The 25,670-nt window shown below is 44.5% G+C and overlaps 1 protein-coding gene across 3 annotated transcripts; it reads right to left on the reverse strand.

The window, feature by feature from the left end:
- Window positions 1-58: 58 nt before the first annotated feature.
- PPT1 (palmitoyl-protein thioesterase 1) lies at window positions 59-24,717 on the reverse strand. 3 transcript variants are annotated; one of them, XM_025372324.1, is made up of 9 exons: window positions 24,127-24,717; window positions 19,090-19,199; window positions 18,737-18,864; window positions 18,021-18,091; window positions 15,824-15,926; window positions 7,546-7,636; window positions 5,723-5,821; window positions 4,020-4,091; window positions 59-1,515 (listed from the first exon to the last, which is right to left on the reverse strand). In XM_025372324.1, exons 1-9 carry the CDS (start codon window positions 24,248-24,250, stop codon window positions 1,393-1,395), a joined length of 921 nt encoding a protein of 306 aa, XP_025228109.1. In that variant the 5' UTR covers window positions 24,251-24,717; the 3' UTR covers window positions 59-1,392. The 3 variants fall into 3 exon arrangements, with proteins under 3 accessions (XP_025228109.1, XP_025228188.1, XP_025228265.1); XM_025372403.1 differs by lacking the exon at window positions 4,020-4,091; XM_025372480.1 differs by lacking the exons at window positions 18,021-18,091; window positions 18,737-18,864; window positions 19,090-19,199 and having other exon boundaries at window positions 24,127-24,706.
- Window positions 24,718-25,670: the final 953 nt, after the last annotated feature.

The raw sequence follows: 25,670 nt of genomic DNA on the forward strand, positions 1-25,670 counted from the left end.
TTGTTTACCTGTGATACTTGCTGTACAGGAATGTAAAAAATACTGAAAACACGAAGCATAAGAAACTACTCTTTATTTTAGACAACCTCATAAAATTATTTTCACATCCCCCCCACTTCTTGCTCTTAATCCTCATCTTTTAGTTGAAGAATAAGGCTTGAGAGAGAGAAAGGAAAAACCATAATGGGTAAACTTAGCAGCACCAACACGGTTCTTTCATCAAGGCGTAGCTCATCATTTCTCCAAACTGACATTCTACAGAAATGTCTTCCAAAAAGCGTTAAGTTTTCACAGAGTGGGGACTATGATTTCCATGCTCAAGTAGTGTAGGAAATGGGAGATTGTTAGTTTTGTTTACTGTAACACGAATTCTCAGAGTCCTCAGACCCTCTAATGTGGGTGATCTCCAGAAGGAGAAAGGGAGTGTGTAGTATTTTCCCAGCTTTTTGAGCAAACAATCCTTTTCTCACAGAACCCATCAGAAACAGTTTGGAGTATGCTGGTAAATATGTTTTGGGGATTGAAGTCAGAAAGGCTGATCTTTTCATATGGTTCCTCCTATTCTCTGCTAAAGCCAGCAACAGAGTAAGTTGACTCTAGCATCAAGACCACTAGTCATATTAAGAAAGGGCAGGTTGGTCAAGAATGGAATAGGAAGAACTAGCTGCCTCACTTTTCACTTTCGTGCCTACATTTTCTTCACTCCCTAAGTTATACAAGATGTACATTTCCTCTCTTAAGCAACTTAATTGGATGCTACTTCCCTCCTTTTGTGACAGAGCAACTAATTCATCACTACCTGAGGAGACAAAGTGGGTGCCACAGAAGCAAGACTAGGCCAGTGGGATTTGCCTAATAATAAGATGATAGCACAGAGGGTAACGTATTCAGAGAGGAAGGCAGCCTTAAGAAATGCAGAAATAGCCAAGCAAGATTTTTCCAAGCACTGGTTAAATCACCAGCAAAACAAAGCATTTATGTGAGTACCTCAGGCCTGGGTACCTCTTTGCTTGAAATCCGGCAAGATCTTGGAAAAACGTTTGCCCTCAGAATCTATCTCATTGCTTTAATTAGTTGTCTCCTTTGGGCCTGGGCACAGTTCTGGCACTGATCTGGAACAGACTCCCTTTCTAAAACTGAGCGTGACCACATCAAAAGTTTATAAAACAATCGCCATGGTAATTAAACTTGCATTCAACACCATATGGTAACAGAAGATGGCAAAGGATAAGCTTCAGATCTTAGATCTTTCCAAGTAGGGCATGTTAGATAAGGATAGAAGGATTAGTTGCAAGCTGGATCTGAGCTCAGGCTTGGCATGAAGGAAACTGTCTCCCATGTGGTTTGGAAGAGTTAGGGGCTCCCTGAGCTCTATTGTGAACTGTATGGGTTTCATCCAAGGAATGGTATAATGTGGGCATAAAACCATTCTTCAGACAACTGAAGATGGTCCCCTTCTGTAGCCAGAAACACTAGCTGTCCTGCATTGTCCATTTCTTTTAGCCCCAGGCGGTCCTGCAGAGGGAAAGCCATAATTAATCAAAAAGCTTAATGAAGTTTTGGAGTAAAATGGTAAATATGTTAACTCGAGATATATTGTCAAAATAAAATTGAGGTATATTTTCAAAAATGCCAAAAAGAATATCTCCTAGTTTTTTTTTCTTTCTTTTCTTTTTTTTTTTTTGAGATGGAGTCTTGCTCTGTCACCCAGGCTGGAGTGCAGTGGCACAATCTTGGCTTACTGCAACCTCCACTTCCCGGGTTCAAGCGATTCTCCTGCCTCCGCCTCACGAGTAGCTGGAATTACAGGCGTGTGCCACCACGCCCAGGTAATTTCTTGTATTTTTAGTAGAGATGGGGTTTCACCGTGTTAGGATGGTCTCGATCTCCTGACCTCAGGTGATCAACCCGCCTCGGCCTCCCAAAGTGCTGGGATTACAGGCGTGAGCCACCACACCCGGCCAGTTTTTTCTAAGTATTAAAAATGTATATGCAATTGAGATTGCACTATATAGAGTTCTAGATTCTGCTTTTTGAAAAGCTTCTCAGAGTCAGAGGACTACCTATAGGTGGGCAAGCCATGGACAACACTGCCTCAGCATGCCATAGGTAAGTGGGACTGAGCCAAAGACAGGAGAACATTAGCTAGGTAACTTAAAAAACATCCAACCCAGGCCAGGCGCGGTGGCTCACGCCTGTAATACCAGCACTTTGGGTGGCCAAGGCAGGCGGATCACCTGCGGTCAGGAGTTCAAGACCAGCCTGACCAATATGATAAAACCTCATCTCTAATAAAAATACAAAAATTAGCTGGGCATGGTGGCGGGCACCTGTAATCCCAGCTACTTGGGAGGCTGAGACAGGAGAATTTGCTTGAACCCGGGAAGTGGAGGTTGCAGTGAGCTGAGATCACGCCATTACACTACAGCCTGGGCAATAAGAGCAAAACTTCATCTCAAAAAACAAAACAAAAAAACCATATGCAAGCCTTAGGTAACAAACCCTGGACACTTCCATATTCTGGAGTTGAAAATGTCATTACCCATAGCCTAGGTGCTGGAGAACAACCCTGGTTGGGAAGATAAGCAGTTACGACAGTGCCAGAATGGTGCTTCTGCCATGGCCACCATTATTTTGAGTTTCACAATAGGGAAGTTCTTAGCTGTAATTTCTCAAGCCTTTTTTTTTTTTTAAATCAGACTCTAGCTTCCCTTTTTACCTCACCACTGAAGTTGAGGCACCCAATGCAAAAGAAAAGCCAAGAGGAGACAAATGACCTCTGAAATAACATGGAGGAATTCTAGTAGAAGGTGACTGGTTCAGGTGTAGTACTTATGCATTTTGGAGAGTCTGTCTCCAATATAAAATCCTTAGGGCTGGGCATGGTGGCTCACGCCTGTAATCCCAACACTCTTGGAGGCTGAGGCAGGTGGATCACCTGAGGTAAGGAGTTCAAGACCAGCCTGGCCAACATGGTGAAACCCTGTCTCTACTAAAAAAACAAAATATTAGGCATGGTGGCTTGTGCCTGTAATCCCAGCTACTAGTGAGGCTGAGGCAGGAGAATCGCTTGAACCCAGGAAGTGGAGGTTGCAGTCAGCTGAGACCACACCATTGCACTCCAGCCTAGGTGACAAAGCAAGACTCTGTCTCAAAAAAGAAAAAATCCTTAAAGTGTAGAAGGCCCCAGAACTGGAGGTGGTAAATTACTGCAACTTCTGCTTAAGATACAGGACCTACTGCTAAACAAAATTCACAACGCTAGTCCCAATCAGTCTCCTGCAGGAGCTTCCCTTGCAGTGTGTAATTTAGAAACAGGATTTCACATCTGTTAATGTTTAAAAGTAATGTTCCTTGGCCAGGCACAGTGGCTCACACCTGTAATCCCAGCACTTTGGGAGGCCGAGATGGGTGGATCACCTGAGGTCAGGAGTTTGAGACCAGCCTGGCCAACATGGCGAAACCCCATCTCTCCTAAAAATACAAAAATTAGCCGGGCATGGTGGCACACACCTGTAATCCCAGCTACTAAGGGGGCTGAGGCAGGAGAACTGCTTGAACCCGGGAGGCAGAGGTTGCAGTGAGCAAAGATTGCTCCACTGCACTCCAGCCTGGGAGACAGAGCGAGACTCCATCTCAAAAAAAAAAAAAAAAATGCCCCTCATCATGCCTGGAGGCTTCCTAGATTTGTAGCAGATGCACCTCAGCAAAGGCAGCTAGTTTTAAAACCTTTTTATCAAAAAAAGGGAATCAGACATGAGGTTTCTCTTTTTCTTGCTTGGAAACCATAAGGTTTCAGGATGTGGTGAATTTCTGTAACGCAGTGCCGGATAAGCTAGAGCAATAATCAAGAGCCTAACAAGCTTCACCCATATTGGACATAAGTCAGGTGTTTCAGGCGTACCTAGTGCTCTGAGGTGTACAGGGCAGGGCTCCAGCACCAAAGAATCTAGCAGCTTCAAGAACTGGGAGCTGAAAAAGACAGCACAACCTCCCAAGATAGATTCCCTGCCAGTTACCTGTGTGTACAGGGAGGTCTCCTGTAAGGGAATGGTTTCCTTGGCTTGGCCACTTCTGTAAAATCCAAACCACTGCAGAAGAAGCAAAAGAAATAAGGTCAGATGTGACACACAGCACATACTGCCAAACTAATTTGAGACTGGTTAGAAGCCAAAACTGCCAACAAAGTGAACATCATAAAGCTGTAGCAAGAAGGAAAAATGGATAGGGTGCGTCTGAGTCATCTCTTCTTAAGGGTGGAGCCCGAGGGATGAGTTAATCTTTCTGAGGGGCTGCTTTCCACTTCCCCAGAATTTCTGCTTCCTACATTTATTAAGCAATAAATGTGAAAAATTCCTGGGCTGAGCTCTAGACATTCAAGGATGAATCTATCATCTGTTTCCAAAAACCTCCCAGTCTTGCAAGGCACAGAAACAATTCACTGTTGAGCACAGAGGTCAGCAAATGTTTTTGTAAAGGCCAGATACAAAATATTTTAGGCTTTAAGGGCCATATGGTTGCAACTACTCACTGCTGCCACTGTAACAAAAGCAGCCACAGACAGTATGTGAAAAGTAAAACTGTTCCAATGAGGACACTGAATTTAAATTTTACATAATCTTTATATGTCAAAATACTTTATATGTCTAAGTAAATTTTACATAATCTTTATATGTCAAATTATTTCCCCCAACCATTAAAAAATGTAAAAACCGTTCTTTACGTGTGGGTAACACCAAAACAGGTAGCAGGATGGACTGGGCCTGTGGGCCACAATCAGCCAATCCCTGGTGGTGTGACATAACGTGAGGAGTGTCCTAACACAGGCTGATGATCTACAAAAGAGATCACATTCTGCTTGGAAGGGGGATGGCATCCTGGCCTTGACAGACGAATAGGAACTGTCAGGTGGAGAAGCCAAGGAAGTACATTCTAGAGACAGAAAAACATGAACAAAGTTTGCATACGAGAGGAAAAGCACAAGTAGTACAATATGGCTTGATCAAGAGTGTATGAAGTGTGCAGACAAGGAAGATCAGGCTGGAAAACAGGGTGAAGGCAGATCAAGGCAGACCTTGGAGGCCAAGCTTAGGAACTGATATATTTTGGGCTGCTGATTCTGAACCCGTTTTGGGTCTCTGGTCTCTGGAAAATGGATTAAAATTATAGACCCTTCCCCAGAGAATGCAATTACATAATTTTGCATAGAATTTTGGGGTTGGGGGGTAGATTACAATCTTCAGTATCCCGTTTATGGACCTCAGGTGAAGAACTGTTCTATACAAAAGTTGGTGGAAGGGACTGCAGGATTTTTTCCCCCAGCAGGCAGCTGTATTTTTTCATTTCATTTCACTTCAATTTCATTTTATTTTCTTTTTGAGACAGAGTCTTACTCTGTCAACCAGGCTGGAGTGCAGTGGCACGATCTTGGCTCACTGCAAGCTCTGCCTCCTGGGTTCAAGCGATTCTCCTGCCTCAGCTTCCTAAGCAGCGGGGATTACAGGTGGCTGCCACCACGCCTGGTTAATTTCTTTTTGTATTTTGAGTAGCGATGGGGTTTCACCAAGTTGGCCAGATTGGTCTTGAACTCCTGACCTCAGGTGATCTGCCTGCCTTGGCCTCCCAGAGTGCTGGGATTACAGGCATGAGCCACTATGCCCGGCTGGCAGCCCTATTTTAATGCCATTTACTCTCCTGGCATGTGGCCTAAGTAGTGTCTCACCTCTGAATCTACAGGGTCCACAATGGAATCATTGAGGAATTTCACCATCACAAACTTCTTCAGGGCCATCAGGTTTTTCTTGTAGGACTCATTGATACCCTGAAAGAAAGGCCAGCAACACCTAAGGTCATTACCATCAGATACCAGCAGGGGGAGTAAAGCCTTCCAGTTCTCTGGTCTCCCTGACCCTGTGCCACCATGTTTCTTCCCCATGGATATGGGCTGTTTTCCAGCTTCCTGCCCAGGATATACCTGTACAGCTTTTTTTTTTTTTTTTTTTCCTCTAAAACACAAAACAAAAAAAACCCTTTATTTTATTTTAGATTCAGGGGGGTACATGTGCAGTTTTGTTACAAGGGTATATTGTGTGATGCTGAGGTTTGGAGTTCTGTTGATCCTTTCACCCAAATAGTGAACACAGTGCCCAACAGGAAGTTTTTCAGCCCTAGCCCCTCCCTCCCAGCTTTTGGAGTCTCCAGTGTCTATTGCGCCCATCTTTATATCCACGTGTACCCAATGTGTAGCTCCCAATAATAAGTGAGAGCATGTGATATTTGGTCTTCTGTTTCTGTGTTCATTTGCTTAGGATAATGGCCTCCAGCTGCATCCACGTTGCTGCAAAGAACAGGATTTCATTCTCTTTTATGACTGTGCAATATTCCATGGTGTATATGTACCACATTTTCTTTATCCAGTCCACCGCTGATGGGCACCTAGGTTGGTTTCATGTCTTTGCTATGGTGAACAGTGCTGCAATAAACATGAGTGCAAGTGTCTTTTTGGTAGGACAATTTGTTTTCCTTTGGGTATATACCCAGTCATGGGATTGCTTATACAGCCTTTTTTTTTTTTTTTTTTTGAGATGGAGTCTCGCTCTGTCGCCCAGGCCAGAGTGCAGTGGCACCATCTCAGCTCACTGCAACCTCTGCCTCCGGGTTCAAGCAATTCTCCTGCCTCAGCCTCCCGAGTAGCTGGGATTACAGGTGGCCGCCACCACGTCCAGCTAATTTTGTATTTTTAGTAGAGGTGGGGTTTCACTGTGTCGGCCAGGCTGGTCTCAAACTCCTGACCTCAAGTGATCTGCCCACCTCGGCCTCCCAAAATGCTAGGATTACAGGCGTAAGACACCGCGCCTGGCCTTCCTATCTGACTGACATGCCACCGGCCATGGCATACAGGTACAACTATGAATTTACACCACACTCCATAGGTGTCCATCACATAGGTGAGAGGCTTCTAGTCAGAGAAAGCCAAGACAAAATAAGAAACTGCAAATTCTGGGTGGTTCTGCAAATTCTGGGTGGTTCTGTGTTGTTTTTTGTTTGGCTTGTTTTTCCCTTCAAACTTTCTGTTTAAAAACAAAAAACCAAAAGACTCTCCAGATGAGTCTAATATAAACTGAGCCATCTAGTTTACCAGAACCTACCAAACCATGTTTGTGTCTGGGACATACTCAGTGCCTACTGTATCTCTCATCTAGGTAAATCTCTAGAGAAAAATCCACCCCCAAACTGATCCATCAGGAAAGCTTCCCTCATTAAGACAGCAGCTGTGAATTTCCACCTAGCCCAGTCAGCAACCTACTGAGCGTATCCTGTGTGTTTCAACACTGGGAGAGGGAAAGAACTTAAGGGAAGAAAGGCAATTGAATTTCAACCTCGCTAAAAGGAACTGAATCTCAAAGGCACTGCCTCCCAAAAAAACAGAACTTCTGTTTCCTAGGATCTGCCCAGGACAGTTTGGGTAGTCACCACTGATTTGTTTATGAGGACCTAAACAGGAAAAAGAACGCACATCTATGGGAACAGGGTTTGGGTGCTTACCCGCTCCTGATTTATATCTGCCAAGAAGATGCTGTGGTTGCGATATACATCCTCTTTTATGGGGTCATGCCAGTATTCGGCTTGCACGAGGCTGTAGGAAGAAAAAAGAATGAGGTGATCAAGCTGCAGGTCAGTCAGTATGCCTCGGGCACGCTCAGTGCAAAGGCCACCAAGAGACTTTAAAAGGACAAAAGGCCGGCCGGGAGCAGTGGCTCATGCCTGTAATCCCAGCACTTTGGGAGGCTGAGGCAAGTGGATCACGAGGTCAGGAGTTCAAGACCAGCCTGACCAAGATGGTGAAACCCCGTCTATACTAAAACTACAAAAATTAGCTGGGCGCGGTGGCAGGGGCCTATAATCCCAGCTACTCAGGAGGCTGAGGCCGGAGAATTGCTTGAACCCTGGCGGCAGAGGTTGCAATGAGCCGAGATCGCGTCACTGCACTTCAGCCTGGGCGACGGAGTGAGACTCCGTCTCAAAAAACAAGGACAAAAGGCCAAAGCCCTCAAGTCCCAGGCCTTACCCTTTAATAGAGAAGACAAGACTTGTACCTATAAAACAGTCTGTCAATAAGACAAGGACTATTCAGCATAGTACAGAAATTATAAAAGATGCAGGCAAAGGACTCATCAATATTTGCTTCCCCTGTGACACTGGGGTTTGTCGTACTTATCATGCTGATATAGTTTGGCTGTGTCCTCACCCAAATCTCACCTTGAATTGTAACTCCCACAATTCCCATATGTCATGGGAGGTGACTGAATTATAGGGGTGGGTCTTTCCTGTGCTGTTCTCTTGATAGAGAATAAGTCTCATGAGATCTGATGGTTTCAAAGAGGGGAGCTGGGCTGGGTTCCGTGGCTCATGCCTATAATCTCAGCACTCTGAGAGGCCAAGGAGGGCAGATCACCTGAGGTCAGGAGTTTGAGACCAACCTGGCCAACATGAGGAAACCCTGTCTCTACCAAAAATACAAAACATTAGCCAGGCATGGTGACATGTGCCTGTAATCCCAGCTACTCGGGAGGGTGAGGGAGGGAGAATCGCTTGAACCTGGGAAGAATAGGTTGCAGTGAGCCAAGATCACGCCATTGCACTCCAGCCTGGGAGACAGAGCGAGATTCCATCTCAAAAAAATAACAAATAAAAAATAAAATGAAGAGGGGAGTTTCCCTGCCCAAGCTCTCTTCTTTTGTCTGCTGTCATGTGAGATGTGCCTTTCACCTTCCGCCATGATTGTGAGGCTTCCCCAGCCACATGGAACTGTAAGTCCACTATAAACCTCTATTTGCCCAGTCTCGGGTATGTCTTTATCAATAGCGTGAAAACAGACTAATACAGTAAATAAGTACCAGCAGAGTGGGGTGCTACTGAAAAGTTACCCAAAAATGTGGAAGCGACTTTGGAACTGGGTACCAGGCAGAGCTTGGCACAGTTTGGAGGCCTCAGAAGAAGACAGGAAAATGTGGGAAAGCTTGGAACTTTCTAGAGACTTGTCGAATGGCTTTGACCAAAAGCCTGATAGTGATATAGACAATAAGGTCCAGGCTGAGGTGGTTTCAGATGGAGATGAGGAACTTGTTGGGAACTGGAGCAAAGGGGACTCTTTATACTTTCTTTCCAATCTCTCTCCACTTTCCCTTCCCTTCCAGCCTCCTCAAAACGGGCACTGTTACCACAAGGCCTCACATGGGGAAATTCGAACAAACTCTATCCCGGGTTGGCAGGGAGAGAAACACAAATTTCTACAACATAAGCTCCCCAGCCAGAGTGGAAGAGCTGCCCAGAGGCAGTGGTCCTGAAAACCCCACTCAGCGGGGCAGGGCGGCGTACAGCCCAACGGAGCCAGCTACCTCAGAGGAGCAGATGAGACTGAAGTGAAAGGAAGCAACAGTCAGACTGACATTCTAGAATGTGTTTATACATGTATTTGAAACCTTTTAAAGGTTTAGAACTCTGAACATTTATAGAATGCAAAAAAAAAAAAAAGTTCTTGAGGAAAATTAGAAGTGTTACTTCAGTGAACACACAAATAATAAGGAAGCAAAACAGTCTTATTGCGGATACGGAGAAAATGTGAGTGGTCTAGATAGAAGATCAAACCAGCCACAACATTCCCTTAAGCCAAAGCCTAATCCAGAGCAACGACCTAACTCTCTTCAATTTAATGAAGGCTGAGAGAGGTGAGGAAGCTGCAGAAAAAAAAAGTGTGAAGCTAGCAGAGGTTGGTCTATAAGGTTCAAGGAAAGAAACCATCTCCATAACGTGAGAGTGCAAGATGGGGCAGCAAGTGCTGATGTAGAAGCTGCAGTAAGTTATCCAGGAGATCTAGCTGAGATACTTAATGAAGGTGGCGACCATGAACAACGAATTTTCAGTGTAGATGAAACAGTCTTATATTGGAAGAAGATGCCATCTAGGACTTTCACAGCTATAGAGGAGAAGTCAATGCCTGGCTTCAAAACGTCAAAGGACCGGCTGACTCTCTTGTGAGTGCCGAATGGAGCTGATGACTTTAAGTTGAAGCCAATGCTTGGTTTTTAAATCCTAGGGCCCTTAAGAACTATGCTAAATGACTATGCCTGTGCTCTATAAATGGAACACAAAGCCTGGATGACAGCAGATCTGTTTACAGTGCGGTTTGCTGACTATTTTAAGCCCACTGTTGAGACCTATTGCTCAGAAAAAAAGATTCCTTTCAAAACATTACCACGCAGCTGGGCATGGTGGCTCACACCTGTAATGCCAGCACTTTGGGAGGCCAAGGTAGGAGGACTGTTTGAGGCCAGGAGTTCAAGACTAGCTTGGGCAACATAGCAAGACCCCACCTCTACGAAAGAAAATTCTTTCTAAAATTAGCCGAGCATGGTGGTGCATGCCTGCAGTCCTAGCTATTCAGGAGGCTGAAGTGGGACGATGGCTTGAGTCCAGAAGGTGAAGGCTGCAGTGAGCTGTGATCACACCACTGCACTCTAATCTGGGCAACAGAGCACAACCCTGTCTCAAAAACTATGTTTTTTAATTTAAAAAAGTTTAAAAACAAACTTAAAAAACAAACAAATATTACAGCTCATTAAAAAGCACCTGGTCACCCAAGAGCTCTGATGGAGATGTACAAAGAGATTAATGTGTCTTCATGCCTGCCATAGCACATCCATTCTACAGCCCATGGATCAAGCAGTAATTTCAACTTTCAAGTCTTATTATTTAAGAAATACATTTACAAGGTTGTAGCTGCATAGACAGTGATTCCTTTGATACATCTGGGCAAAGTAAATGGAAGACCTCATGGAAATGATGTATCATTCTAGATGCCATTAAGAACATTAATGGGCTGGGTACCATTCACTTTGGGAGGGTGAGGAGGGAACATCAATGGAGCCCAGGAGTTTGAGACTAGCCTGGGCAACATAAACAAGATCCCATCTCTACAAAATAATTTAAAAATTAGTGGGGTGTGGCCGGGCGCGGTGGCTCAAGCCTGTAATCCCAGCACTTTGGGAGGCCGAGACGGGTGGATCACAAGGTCAGGAGATCGAGACCATCCTAGCTAACACGGTGAAACCCTGTCTCTACTAAAAAATACAAAAAACTAGCCAGGCGAGGTGGCGGGCGCCTGTAATCCCAGTTACTCGGAGGCCGAGGCAGGAGAATGGCGTGAACCCGGGAGGCGGAGCTTGCAGTGAGCTGAGATCTGGCCACTGCACTCCAGCCTGGGCAACAGAGCGAGACTCCGTCTCAAAAAAAAAAAAAAAAAAAAAATTAGTGGGGTGTAGTGGCTAACACCTGTAGTCCCAGCTGCTCAGGAGGCTGAAGTGTGAGGATCGCTTGAGCCTGGGAGGTTGAGGCTGGGTTGCAGTGAGCTGTAATGGCACCACTGCACTCCAACTTGGGTGACAGAGTGAGACTTTGTCTCAAAAACAAACAAAAATTCATGATTCACAGGAAGAGGTCAAAATATCAATAGTAACAGGAGTTTAAAAGTTGATTCCAACCCTCATGAGTGGCTGAGGGATTCAAGACTTCAATGAAGGAAGTAACTGCAGATGTGGAAATAGCAAGAGAACTAGAATTAGAAGTGGAACCTGACGATGTGACTGAATTGCTGCAATCTCATACAACAGATAAGGAATTGCTTCTTACGGATGAGCAAAAAAGTGGCTTCTGGAGATGGAATCTATTCCTGGTGAAGATGCTATGAACACTGATGAAATGACAACAAAGGATTTAGAATAAATATTACATAAGCTTACATAAAAGCAGTGGCAGGGTTTGAGGACTGAGTCCAGTTCTGAAAGATGTTCTACTGTGGCCAAAATGCTACCAAATAGCATCGTAGGCTACAAAGAAATCTTTCATGAAAGGAAGAGTCAATTGATACAAAGTTCATCATTGTCTCACTTTAAGAAATTAGCACAGCCATCCCTACCTTCAGCAACCACCACCCTGATCAGTCAGCAGCCATCAACATCCAGGCAAGACACTCCACCAGCAAAAAGATCACTTGCTGAAGACTCAAATGATCATTAGCATTTTTTAGCATTAAAGTATTTTCTAATTAAGGCATGTACTTTTTTTAGGCATAATGCTACTGCACACTTAACAGCCTTCAGTATAGTGTAAACATAGCTTTTATATGCACTGGGAAACCAATAAATTTGTGTGACTTGCTGTATTGCAGTATTTGCTTTATCGTGGTGGTCTAGAACCGAATCCTCAGTATCTCTGAGGTATGCCTGTAGTTTGGTACATTACTCTCTCACTTTTCTGAATGGCTGAAAAGTCTCTGAGACAGCCTGAGTAGATGCCTCAATATTTCCAGAAAACAAAGTTGCAAGTTCATCAGCTGAGGACAAAGACGTGGGGAAAACGGGACAACTGGGGACAAGCACTCTGAGATCCACTGCAGGTGGGGTGCAAACTGGGAGCAGGGCCCCGAGCAGACCTGGGGAGGGCAAGTTGCTATGAAAATTAAACAGGATATGTAAAGCTCTAGCTTCCCCTGAGCTGGAACAGGGGAAGATGGAGGCCAAGGCCGAGGCCAGGGCAACACTGAAGTATTCATTGTGGCAGGGAGTGTAGGGGTGGGAGGGTACAGCATGGGGCGGGGCATGGCAGAGAGCAAACTGGAGGAAGGAGAAGGCTAGGAAGGGCTGACAGCACCTGCGAAGGCAAAAGGGAACTAGAGGGTAGATTTTACATCCAGGAAGGAGAGCGAGAACTGTTACACCATTCCTCGTTGCCCTCATCATGCCAAGCCGGGGGCTTCCTCACCAGTTACTGTGTGGATTAGGATATCCCGTTTGCTTTGCTAAGGTTAAGTTATCTGAAGAATGTGGAAGACCTCTTTTGGGGTCTCTGCCTAAGTCCCACTCTTGCACTCTTCCTGCCCTGCCTACTGGTTTACAGGGAGGTGGGTATGGGGAGTATGCATGGTTCCACTTCTCTGGCCACAGTTAATGAGAGCAGAGGTGGACACCTGACCTGAGCCGGGGCATGGTCCCTTCCCGAAGAATCTGAATCAGGACAGAGAGATTCTAGCCTCAGACTGAGACAATCTCCTAACAGAAGATTCAACATTTGGAAGCTGTGCGAGGCCACCTTCCATCATGTGGGTGGCAGGGGAAGCTGGTCTGCATGGAGAGAAGCAGCAGCGACACAGAGAGAGAAGCAACAATGGCAATGGAGAGAGAATACCCTGGCTCCTCGTGGCTCCCAATTCTTGATTCCAGGCCCTGTGAGGCCTTAGGCACCAACAGAGTATTACTTTCTTTTAAAATTTACTTTGGCTTGATATGGTTTCCTTCTTGCAACCAGAATTAATCTTCCCTAATACCAGGGGCAACCTAGGACAGTATCACAAAGACAAAATGATTTCTCCTTGTTACTTTAAGCCTTCGCCATCTGCTCTGCTAAAACAGTTCTCACACTCATTCATCTGCTTGCTTGCTTTCAAAAACATGTTGGCATTTTTTATGGTCTCTTACCTCCTTTCTCCCTGTTCTCTCTGCTCTTGTGGGTTTATCACTTTTTATTCTTCTGCTACTACTTCATTAAAATTTAAGGAGGAAGATAAACACATCAATCTACTGCTTTTAATCGTATCTTTTATTTTTATTTTTTGAGACAGAGTCTCACTCTGTCACCTAGGCTGGGGTGCAGAGGCGCGATCTCAGCTCACTGCAACTTCCACCTCCTGGGTGCAAGTGATTCTCTAGCCTCAGCCTCCGGAGTAGCTGAGACTACAGGTGTGCGCCACCACACCTGGCTAATTTTTGTATTTTTAGTAGAGATGGAGTTTCGTCATGTTGGCCAGGCTGGTCTCAAACTCCAGGCCTCAAGTGATCTGCCTACCAAGGCCTCCCAAAGTGCTGGGATAACAGGCATGAGCCACCGCACCCACCTTAATCAGTATTTACGTGTCACTTGTCACCCCCTGATGGACTGCTCACTTAGCATCACTAACAGAATTCTGATTGCCAAGAGCTGTTTTGGTTCACACAAAGAAAGAAAAGTATAGGCTTTTTGGAGGCAACTGGGCAAGAGTGAGAATCAAGAGTAAAGGAGGAAGAATGAAGTCTAAATACCATGCAAATCCATGAGAGCAAAGAATATGTAGAATATAAATAATTAAGTTGTGATTAGCCACAGCCAATCAAACCAGGCAAAGGGGAGAGCCTGGTGTAGCATGAGGGTTAAAAAAAGGAGACAGAGGTACAGAGTATCTTAGTTTTCTATAAAAACCATCAGGTGGTACTGTTGACCCAAAACAGCTTTGTGGCTATTTGTGCAGCCAATGAGTGGGAAGAGAAAAGACAGCTAGCTGTAGGTTGTTCCAACATGAGTCAGTCACAAGGCTGTATCTTGGAAAATGGCTTCAAGAATATACTACAATAAAAAGTTGTTATTTGACAAGAATGAGACACTTGGAAAACCCACAGGATATTAGTTGATCCCAAACTCCAGCTATCATCTAGAGAACATCAGACCTACCATCGCAACTTCTGTTTTTTTTTTTTTTTTTTTTTTTTTTGAGACAGAGTCTCCCTCTGTCACCCAGGCTAGAGTGCGATGCGCAATCTCGGCTCACTGCAAGCTCCGCCTCCTGGGTTTTTTAAGCGATTCTCCTGCCTCAGCCTCCTGAGTAGCTGAGATTACAGGCACCATCGTGCTCAGCTAATTTTTGTATTTTTAGTAGAGACAGGGTTTCACCATGTTGGTCAGGCTGGTCTCAAACTCCTGACCTCATGATCCACCCGCCTCTGCCTCCCAAAGTGCTGGGATTACAGGCGTGAGCCACCGTGCCCGGCCTACAACTTCTAAGGATAGAGCCCGGGAATCCATTTTTAATGAATTTCCCTGTGGTTCTGATATACAATTAAGTTTGGAAACAAATGAACAAGCACACACTACAAAAGTAATTCTGCATCTTTTTTTTTTTTTAAATAGATTTTAATAGAGACAGGGGTCTCACTATGTTGCTCAGACTGGTCTTGAACTTCTGGCTTCAAGCAATCCTCCTGCCTTGGCCTCTCAAAGAGTTGGGGTTTCAAGTGTGAGCCATCGTGCCAGGCTGGCCATGCTAAATACCCAAACACATTTGAGGAGTCAGGGACAGTGATGTAGGGAGTAGCTACCAACATAAAGAATCTGTCCTCTAAATACCAACAATAATTCCTTGAGCTTAGTACTTTCTAAAGGCTTTCTGTTTGTTTTTTAAAGATGGAAATTTATTCTGTTATAATTACATTCTTCTTACATAGAAAAATGCCCTTGTTTGTCTTTCTTTGTTTTTTAATTAATAGACTTTTTGGAGCGAGTTTAGGTTTACAATGAAATTGAGCAGATGGTACAAAAAGATCTCATTTGAAGTCCAGGCGCGGTGGCTCACGCCTGTAATCCCAGCACTTTGGGAGGCCAAGGCGGGTGGATCACCTTAGGTCAGGAGTTGGAGACCAGCCTGACCAACATGGAGAAACCCTGTCTCTTCTGAAAATACAAAATTAGCCGGGCGTGGTGGCACATGCCTGTAACCCCAGCTACTTGGAGGCTGAGGCAGGAGACTTGCTTGAATCTGGGAGGTGGAGGCTTCAGTGAGCCAAGATCACGCCACTGCACTCCAGCCTGGGCAAAAAGAGCGAAACTCTGTTTCAATAAAAAAAAAGATCTCATTTGAATGTCATAAGGAACTACTGCTGGAATCACTGTGAGCATGAAAGTCAGCATGGTATTTTCACACGGTGACAGGTGTGTAATCTTTTCAGCTAACCATACATACCGTTCCTGAACAACTTTGGAGTACGCGCCAGCATTCAGTGTTTTTCTGATAAAGTCACAGATGTGAGAGCTCTCTCCTGGGCATCGAGGGAGTCCAAAAACACCTACAGAGGTAGACGACAAATATTCATTCCTTCAGTAATCATGTATCCAATACCCACTATGCACAAGGCGCTGTGAGAAACAAAACGAACAGGACCAAACTCTGATCTCATTCACTTGTTCCTCATGAAAATAAAGTGCAGAGAACGAATACCATCACCAGCTTCCTCCTGGTGCTGCTTACACTCCTTCCCGCCTAAGGATCTTTGTACCTGCTCATCCCTGGAGGATGTGCTGCATCACATGGCTGGACTCATTTTCAGCTCTCAGGTCTTGGTCCTAGGCAAGTCATATCTGACCAGCTTACCTCAAATAGTACCCATCCTCATTTCCTTCCCCTCCCCCAGTTATACTTCATCCTTAGCATCCTCATCAATAACACTGTTTTGAGTACCACGAATAGTTCTGAGCAAAATATTGGCAATAATTAATGTAATCCTCACAACCAGCCTGTGGAGTAGATATCATTATTTTCCCCATATCACAGATAGAAAACTGTAAAACTGAGAGGTTAAATACCTTGTCCAAGGTTAGACAATAAGGGATAAGGATCAGACACAGGCAGTTTGGCCCCAGAGCCCACTCCTTTAAGCGCTACAACCATTAGTGGGTCCTTCACACAGTATCATGTTGTTCTTGTTTTTTTCCAAGAGATTGGGTCTTGCTATGTTGCCCAGACTAAAGTGCAATGGCTATTTACAGGCACAATTATAGCATGCCACAGTGCCTCGAACTCCTGGCTTCAAATGATCCTCCAGCCTCAACCTCCCAAGTAGCAGGGACTACAGGTATACACCACCTCGTGCCCGGCTATCCTCTATTTTATTGTGTACATATATATGTGTGTATATATATGTGTGTATATAAGTGCATGCATGTGCATATATACGTCTATGTATGTGTGTATATATGTGCATATGTCTATGTATGTATGTGTATATATGTGCACATGCGTGTGTGTATATATTTCATGAACGTAAGGACCTTGTCTGTCTTGTTCCTGGCATATAGTAGGTTTTCAATAAATATTTGTTGAATGAATAATAAAGCTTGTTTTACCAATTTGTGTTTGTATAATCCTTATACTTTTAAAAATGTTTTCCTACCTATTATTTCACTTTATCCTCTGAAAAATTCCTATAAGACAGGCAGGACCATATTTTGGTTTCCTCTGTGAGTGGAACCTAAGATACCAAATTACTTGCCTATGACTAATAGTTAATTGGGTGAGTCCAGGTTTCCTGATTATATGGAGAATCATTCTGCTCCCACATTATACCAGCTAATAGCTATACCCATCGCAACAGAGATGAAATTCCATTCTAAAGACACACCCTTCCCCAAAAGTATGGAATTCTGTCTAAACAGAAAACCTGCTATTTCTCAAAGGGTTTAAATTTAAAGACAAGGCCGGGCGCGGTGGCTCAAGCCTGTAATCCCAGCACTTTGGGAGGCCGAGACGGGTGGATCACGAGGTCAGGAGATCGATACCATCCTGGCTAACACGGTGAAACCCCGTCTCTACTAAAAAATACAAAAAAAAACTAGCCGGGCGAGGTGGCGGGCGCCTGTAGTCCCAGCTACTCTGGAGGCTGAGGCAGGAGAATGGCGTGAACCCGGGAGGCGGAGCTTGCAGTGAGCTGAGATCCGGCCACCACATTCCAGCCTGGGTGACAGAGCGAGACTCCGTCTCAAAAAAAAAAAAAAAAAAAATTTAAAGACAAAAGAGCTTACACACTATTCTTTGCCTAAGCCTAAATTCAAGAGGATATCACCAAGTCAGAGAACAGGAAAGGTCACTCGATTTTCCTAACTCCTCAACCACCACCTGCCAGTGGCTATAACCATCTCACTTCCATGCAATCGTGTCAACAAAATTGGAGAGAAGTAGATGTCAACCTAGTGATGCAGGCCTCTGGAATCCTACGTCTCTTTCTATGTCTCCAGCAATGCTGGCTAGTTTGTTAAAAGCTAGAGAAACAGGATTTTGCAAGGATGGCTGATGTCTTGTGCAAATACAGTTCCTAGATTTTTTTAAAATCACATGGTCATGTCGGTTAGAACAGAGAAAAAAGAAAGCAAAGAGGCAAAGTTACCTTGATGTTGTCCCCCAACTGAGATCAGATTGATCATGGGAGGTGAAGGGCATCTCTGAGCCACTGCCCTCCTATGGAATAAAAGGGAGTTTCAGCTCCGACTGTCAGATGGAAATGTATCATCCACAATCGGCATCACAGATTAAGCTGGTCATCCTCTGTGGTTCCCCAAACCCACAGAGTTTCAGGATTTTCCTCTGATATAGGTGAATGCAAATCTTTCTTTCAACTTTCATAGAAAATAAATTAAGCTCTGGCCGGGCACGGTGGCTCACACCTGTAATTCCAGCACTTTGGGAGGTCAAGGTGGGTGGATCACATGAGGTCAGGAGTTTGAGACCAGCCTAGACAACATGGTGAAACCCCATCTCAACTAAAAATACAAAAAATTAGCTAGGTGTGGTGGTGAGCACCTGTAGTCCCAGCTACTTGGGAGGCTGAGGCAGGAGAATCGCTTGAACCTAGGACGTGGAGGTTGCAGTGAACCAAGATCACACCACTGCACTCCGGCCTGGGCAACAAGAGCAAAACTCCGTCTCAAAAAAAAAAGAAAAGAAATTAAGTTCCATAAAGCTTCATACACGGGAACGTTTTAGGAAATTTCCCTTCCAAGATAGGTGACAATCTTGAATTGTGAAGGAGTGGATTTATCTGAATAAAAGAAAAAAAAAAATCCATTCCATATAAGTGGTACAATGTAACAAAAAGGAACTTACAGAAATTGGCCTCCCTGGGAGAATCCCATAGCATTGTAGCCTTGCTGCAATTTAGGATCCTTAGCAAGTGTCTGACACACTGTTGTTACTTGGGAATTGACATTCAAGAAGAAGCTGTTTTCCACGTCCTAAAAAAGAAGCCAGAGACAAGTGACAGGATGGGACTGAAAACAACCACTGACATCTTCTCTAAGAGGTAAACTCGTTTAGGTTGGTATCCTCACACGAGCCACTCAAGGGTGAAAGTATCATTGTATGATTTGCTGCTAAAAACACAAGGCAAAGCATTTCAACAGTATATGCTATGAAAGCAGTCAGCAACTCCTCAAAGGAACAGCTGTGAAGCGCCTTACCTCCATCAAGGTCTTCCCAATCTCTAAAGATAAGACGTAAATTCCAGGTATTTTCTTCTCAACCATTTTTTTAATAGCACCCATGCTTAAGGGATTGCAACAGCTGTCTCCTAGCCAACAAAAAACAATGATGGAAACTCATAAGTCAAAATATTATTTACTCTTTAAAAACTTTGAGGCCTCAAAGAGCATTATCAAGAATGTGAAAACAATGTACAGAATGGAAGAAAATATTTGCAAAACATTTATCCAATAAGGGCTTAATATCCAGAATATACTAGGAATTTATAACTCACTTACAACTCAAGGATAACCTAATTTAAAAACGGGAAAAGGAATTAAACAGATATTTTTCCAAAGAAGATATACAAATATCTAACAATTAGCATGTGAAAAGCATGTGAAATGCAAACCAAAACCACAATGAGATACCATTTCTCACAGACTAGGATGTCTTTAATAATACTTTTTAATAGAAACCAACAAGTATTGTCAAGGATGTAGAAAAACGGGATCCCTTGGACATTGCTGGTGGGAATGTAATAAGCAGCCACTGTGAAAAACAGTTTGGTGGTTTCTCAAAAAGTTAAACATACAATTACTAAATGACTCAGCAATTCAACTCCTAGTTATACACCCAAAAGAAATAAAAACACACGTCTACACAGAAGCTTGCATATAGATGTTAACAGCAGCAATATTTGTAATAGTCAAAAGGGAGAAACCATCCAGAAGGCCATGAATGAATGACTGAACAAAATGTGGTATATTCACACAATGGAATATTACTCAGTTATAAAAAGGAAGAAAGTGCTGACACATGCTACAACTTGAATGAACCTCAAAAACATTACACTAAGTGAAACAAGCCAGACTCAAAAGGTCACAGAATGCATGATTCCTTTTATATGATCAAAAAGAATAGGCAGATCCACTGATATACAGAAAACTAAGTTGGAGATTATCAAGAAGTAGTAGGAGGGGAGAACAGGGAGTGATTGCTTAATGGCTATGTGTGTTTTCCTGGGGCGTTGAAAAAGAGAGAAGTGTTAGTTGCACAACATAGCAAATACACTAAATGCCACTGAATTGCACAATTTAAAATGGTTAAATTTATATGAATTTTTACCTCAATTTTAAAAAATAGAAGAAAGAACATTTTTTGCTTAGCTCCTGTTCATCAAGTAATAACAAGCTTCAAAAGTCCATACAGGAGCTGGGTGTCGTGGCTCACGTCTGTAATCCCAGCACTTTGGGAGGCCGAGGTGGGTGGATCACGAGGTCAGGAGCTTGAGACCAGCCTGGGCAACATGGTGAAACCCCATCTCTACTAAAAATACAAAAATTAGCCGGGTGTGGAGGCGCGTGTCTGTAGTCCCAGGAACTTGGGGGGCTGAGGCAGAAGAATCACTTGAACCTGAAGGGTGGAGGTTTCAGTGAGCCAAGATCATGCCACTGCACTCCAGCCTGGGCAACAGAGCAAGGCTCCATCTCAAAAAAAAAAAAAAAATTCCATATAGGCCAAGCATGGTGGCTCATACCTATCAACCCAGCGCTTTGGTAAGACGAGGCAGGAGGGTTGCTTGAGGCCAAGAGTTTGAGACCAGTTTGGGCAACAAAATGAGACCCTGTCTCAAAAAACCCAAAAAGCCCACATAGGATAATTAAGACACCATATTTACAAATGAAAAATAAGCACAGGTATACATTCCCTTCCCCTATCACACAGGATATTTGGGGTGAAGAGATGCAAAGTTTTGTCTTCAGAGCCAGGACTAGGGTGAGGCAAATGAAGCATCTAGGACAGCGGTCCTCAACTTTTGGCACCAGGGACCAGTTTCGTGGAAGACAATTTTTCAAAACTGTTCCACCTCAGATCATCAGGCATTCGTTATTTTCTGATAAGGAGCACGCAACCCAGATCCCTCACATGCGCAGTTCACAACAGGATTTGAGCGCCTATGAGAATCTAATGCCACTGCTGACCTGAGAGGAGGTAGAGCTCATGGCCGTAAGGCTCCAGGCTCACTCACCTCCTGCTGTGTGGCCTAGTTCCTAACAGGTCACAGACCCAACCCAGGGAGTTGGGGACCCCTGCTCTAGGGCACAAAATTTAAGGAGGCACTCATTCTCAGGTTTATGTAAGTGCTGACCCTGAATTTGAGAGTGAGTGCCTCCTTAAAATTTGCATTTCAGGAGCCTCTTCATCTTGTCCTAATCCCAAACTTGTTTCTTCTATTTCAAGGAACTAGAACTAGGAACAGGAAGCAAACTGGCTACTGAGTAGGAGAAGTGGAGTGAGATCATTTCCCATTTCGAACTTACTCATTCCATTTTCAACCTGCAAGAAAGCTTAAGCACCAATTTTAGAAGAAGAAAAGGCTATTGCCTAGAGAATCGTCTATTCCTTTTATTTCTCTGAAAACAACGTTCTCCACACTGAGCTGTAATTGTAGGTTACTTAACTGCCTCTGCCTCCCCTGCAACTGACTGTGAGCTCTGGGAAAACACAAAGCTCCTAACTTGTGTCCTCTTTTGACCCCACAGTAGTAGCCCCAGGGCCTGGTGCAGAACCTTGAAAGTGTTTGTATTTGCTTACTCTAATTACTCTGAATATTTTTCTGTAACCCATCCCAATGAAGCTCTCACTGTCACCACTCTCCCAAAACTGCTTTTGTCAAGATTAGTCATCTTTATATTGCTAAATCCAATAATCAGTTGTCAGCCTTTATCTTCCTTGACCCATTAACATTTGATACAGTTACTCAGGACCTATCAACATTTGATGCAGTTGATCATGCCCTTCCTCCTGAAACACTTTCTTCACTTGGCGTCAAGGACACTGAGCTTTCCTGACCCCTCCACTTCACTGGTTGTTCGGATATAGTCTCCTTTGCTAGTTTCTCCTCATTTCCTCCACCTCCAAAGGGAATGGAGTACCTCAGGGCTCAGTCCTCTGTGTATACTCATTTCCTAGGTGATCTCACCAGGCCTTTAACTACTAGCTGTATGCCGAAGACTCCCTACTTAAATCTCCAGCCGGTATCTCTGTCCTAGACTCCACGCTCCATGCCTCTACAACACTTCCTGGATATCTCATGAGGATTTCGAGTTTAGTAAGCCCAAAAGCAGACTCTTGATCTTTCCCCCACCCTAAGTCAGCTTGTCCTACAGACTTCCCCGTCTTGGTAAAATGAAAACTTCACCCTTCCAATTGTCCAGGCCAAAACCTGTGGAGTCATCCTTGGCTCCTTTCTTTCTCTCTTATTCCAAGTCTGATCTGTTAGCAATCCGCCTTCAAAATCTATCCAAACTTTGACCACTTCTCAACACCTCTATTGTTACTCTACAGTTTCAAGCCATCATCATCTCTTGTTTAAATCATTGCAATAGTTTCCTAACCTGTCTCCCTGTGACTATCCATGAACCCCTACAATCTATTCTCAATACAGCAACTAAAGTGATTCTTTAAAAATGTGTCAGATCATGTCACTCATGTGGTCACAAAGTTCCCCATGACACTCTAGCCAAAGTCCCTGCATTAGTCTTACTAGGCCCAATAACTTCTGTAACTGCCCCTCCCTTCCAAACTAAACTCCTAACTTCTTCCCCTTGCTCACTCATTTCCAGCCACACTGACCTGAATGCTGTCTGTTGAATATACCAGACATACTTCTGCATCAGGGCTTTCCCATTTACTGTTCCTTCTACCAGATAGCCAAATGGCAACTGTCCTCATCCACCTGTTTTGCATTCAGATGTCACTTTTTAAATGAATTCTTTCCCAACTTTGCTTTATTAAAAGTGCAAGCCCCCACCTCATCTTTATCCTACACCCTACTATACTTTTCTCCATTGCACTTATCACCATTTCATATGTTATGTTTTACTTATTAATTTCTTTATAATCTGCTCCTCCTACCGGAGAGTAGGTTCCAAAAGAACAAAGACTTTAGCCTGTTTAGTTCCCTACTGTATCCTCAGCACCTAGTAGGTGCTCAATAACTGTGTTAAATTAATATAGGTTGAGCATCCTAATCTGAAAATGCAAAATCCAAAATCTGAAAGTTTTTCAGAGCAGACATAATGCCACAATTGGAAATTTCCACGCCTGACCTCATGTGACAGGTTGCACAAAATTATTTAAAATATTGCATAAAATTCACTTCCAGCAGGCCGGGCGCGGTGGCTCAAGCCTGTAATCCCAGCATTTTGGGAGGCCGAGACGGGCGGATCACAAGGTCAGGAGATCGAGACCATCCTGCCTAACACAGTGAAACCCCGTCTCTACTAAAAAAAAAATACAAAAAACTAGCCGGGCGAGGTAGGTGGCGGGCGCCTGTAGTCCCAGCTACTCGGGAGGCTGAGGCAGGAGAATGGCATAAACCCGGGAGGCGGAGCTTGCAGTGAGCTGAGATCCGGCCACTGCACTCCAGCCTGGGCGACAGAGCGAGACTCTGTCTCAGGAAAAACAAAAAACAAAAAACATTAACTTCCAGGTATGTGTATAAGGTGTATACGAAAAATAAATGAATTTCCTTGGGTCCAACCCCCAAGATATCTTGTTGTATATATGCAAACATTTTTTAAAAATCCGAAATACTTCTCAGTCCCAAGCATTTCAGATAAGGGTTACTCAACTTGTAAATGAACTGTAGGTGCCTAACAAAGCTCTGTTCAATGTGTGAAGGAATAAATAAAAGGGTAGATGCGCCAGTCATGTAGCCAGCCGCAGCTCACCTAGCCTGATCAAGTGCGAGATGCCGCATCCTGACGCCACTACTGTAAGGATTAATCAAGGACAGCATGTAAAACCTCAACGCCGTGCGCGGCTCTCTTTGAGCTCATCAAAGGACGGCTCCTTCCCCTTCTCTCTTTCCAATGCAGATCCTTCAAATCCTTCAAATCCTAAAATGTCGAGGCAGCCGCGAGCTGTGGGACCAGGTCCTCGCCCTCTACACCCGCATTTTGCAGATGCGAACCGAGGCTAGGAGGAGAGAGAATCGCCAAACCCTTTTCAGCTTCTCACTCACTCACCCATCCCATGCCAGATCACCAACGGCAGCGGCGCCGGCGGGTCCAGATGATGCAACGCCCGGGCAGCGCAGGTCCATGGCAGGAGGGCGACAGCCAAGAGCCACAGGCAGCTGGGCGACGCCATCTTCACTGTGTCACATGACCGCGGGCTCGCGCCTCCCGGAGCCGCGCTCCGCCCGCCTGGGCGTGGCGCCGCCGGCTGCAGACTGCAACCTGCGCATCCCGAACGGATGCGCAGCCTGATGGGCGTTGGCCCTACCCTGGAGCTTTCAGCGCAACAGGTCCCCCGCCAGGCTCCGCTGGCCGAGTGGGGCTCCGCGCTCTCGTAGACCACCCTCTGCGGTGAATCAAAACAATTGCTAACATTTATTCAGCGCTGATCAGATACTATCAGGCACTATTCTTACAAACTTTAACTGATTTGCTCCTCATAACAACGCTGTATGCACTCCTCCCCCTCTGACAGGTGAGGACACTGAGGCACTGAGAACTGGCATTGAGTAAGGTGCCCAAGGGCACAGAGATAGCAAATTGGTGGGTCCAAAGTCGTTGCTCTTCACCACTGCCCTGTACTGCCTTTGGAAGAAACATGCACAAAGGAAGGAAGAAAGGGAGGAGGGACAATTTCCAGCCAGGACCAATCATGGCAGGGTGTGGGGTTTGTTCTGGATATTAAAGGAGAGGTAGGATTTCAACAAGCAAAGATGAAATTCAGAAGGACTGAGATGAGCTAAGGTAGAGAGGAGAAAGACAACTGTGTTTTCTAGAAATGTCGGGACTTCAAGACGGACGAAAGCATATGTTGGATGCATAAGAGTGAGGGGAAAACCCATGGCCACTAACTGGCCTAATCTCAGCTGGATTATTTCAAGGGTCTCTCATCAATCATTTCCTTTTCCATTCTCTCCTCTTTAATCCATTTTATGCTCTATTGCCAGATTCATCCCTCAGTCCATCTTCATAATCTCAGTTCTCTGCTCAAGTTTTTTCAACAAAACATCAAAAAAATAGTGTAAAGAATTTGTAAAGAAATTAGAGTGTATCCACTATACAATGGAATAATATGAGGCCAGTTTTATAAAAAGTGAGTATAGGGCCAGGAGCGGTGGCTCACACCTATAATCCCAGCACTTTGGGAGGCCGAGGTGGGCAGATCACCTGAGGTCGGGAGTTCAAGACCAGCCTGACCAATATGGAGAAATCTCGTCTCTACTAAAAATACCAAATTAGCCAGGCGTGGTGGTGCATGCCTGTAATCCCAGCTACTCAGGAGGCCGAGGCAGGAGAATTGCTTGAACCTGGGAGGCAGACGTTGCGGTGAGCTGAGATCATGCCATTGTACTCCAGCCTGGGCAACAAGAGCGAAACTCTGTCTCAAAATAAATAAATAAATAAATAAATAAATAAATAAATAAAAAGTGAATACAGCCCACGCAACATAGCAAGACCCCATCTCCACCCAAAAAAAAAAAAAAATTTTTTTTAAAATTAGCCAGGGGTAGTGGTATGTGCCTATAATCCTGGCTACTAGGGAGGCCGAGGTG

This window comes from Theropithecus gelada, chromosome 1 (genome assembly GCF_003255815.1).
Source record: "Theropithecus gelada isolate Dixy chromosome 1, Tgel_1.0, whole genome shotgun sequence".
Lineage (NCBI taxonomy): Eukaryota > Metazoa > Chordata > Mammalia > Primates > Cercopithecidae > Theropithecus > Theropithecus gelada.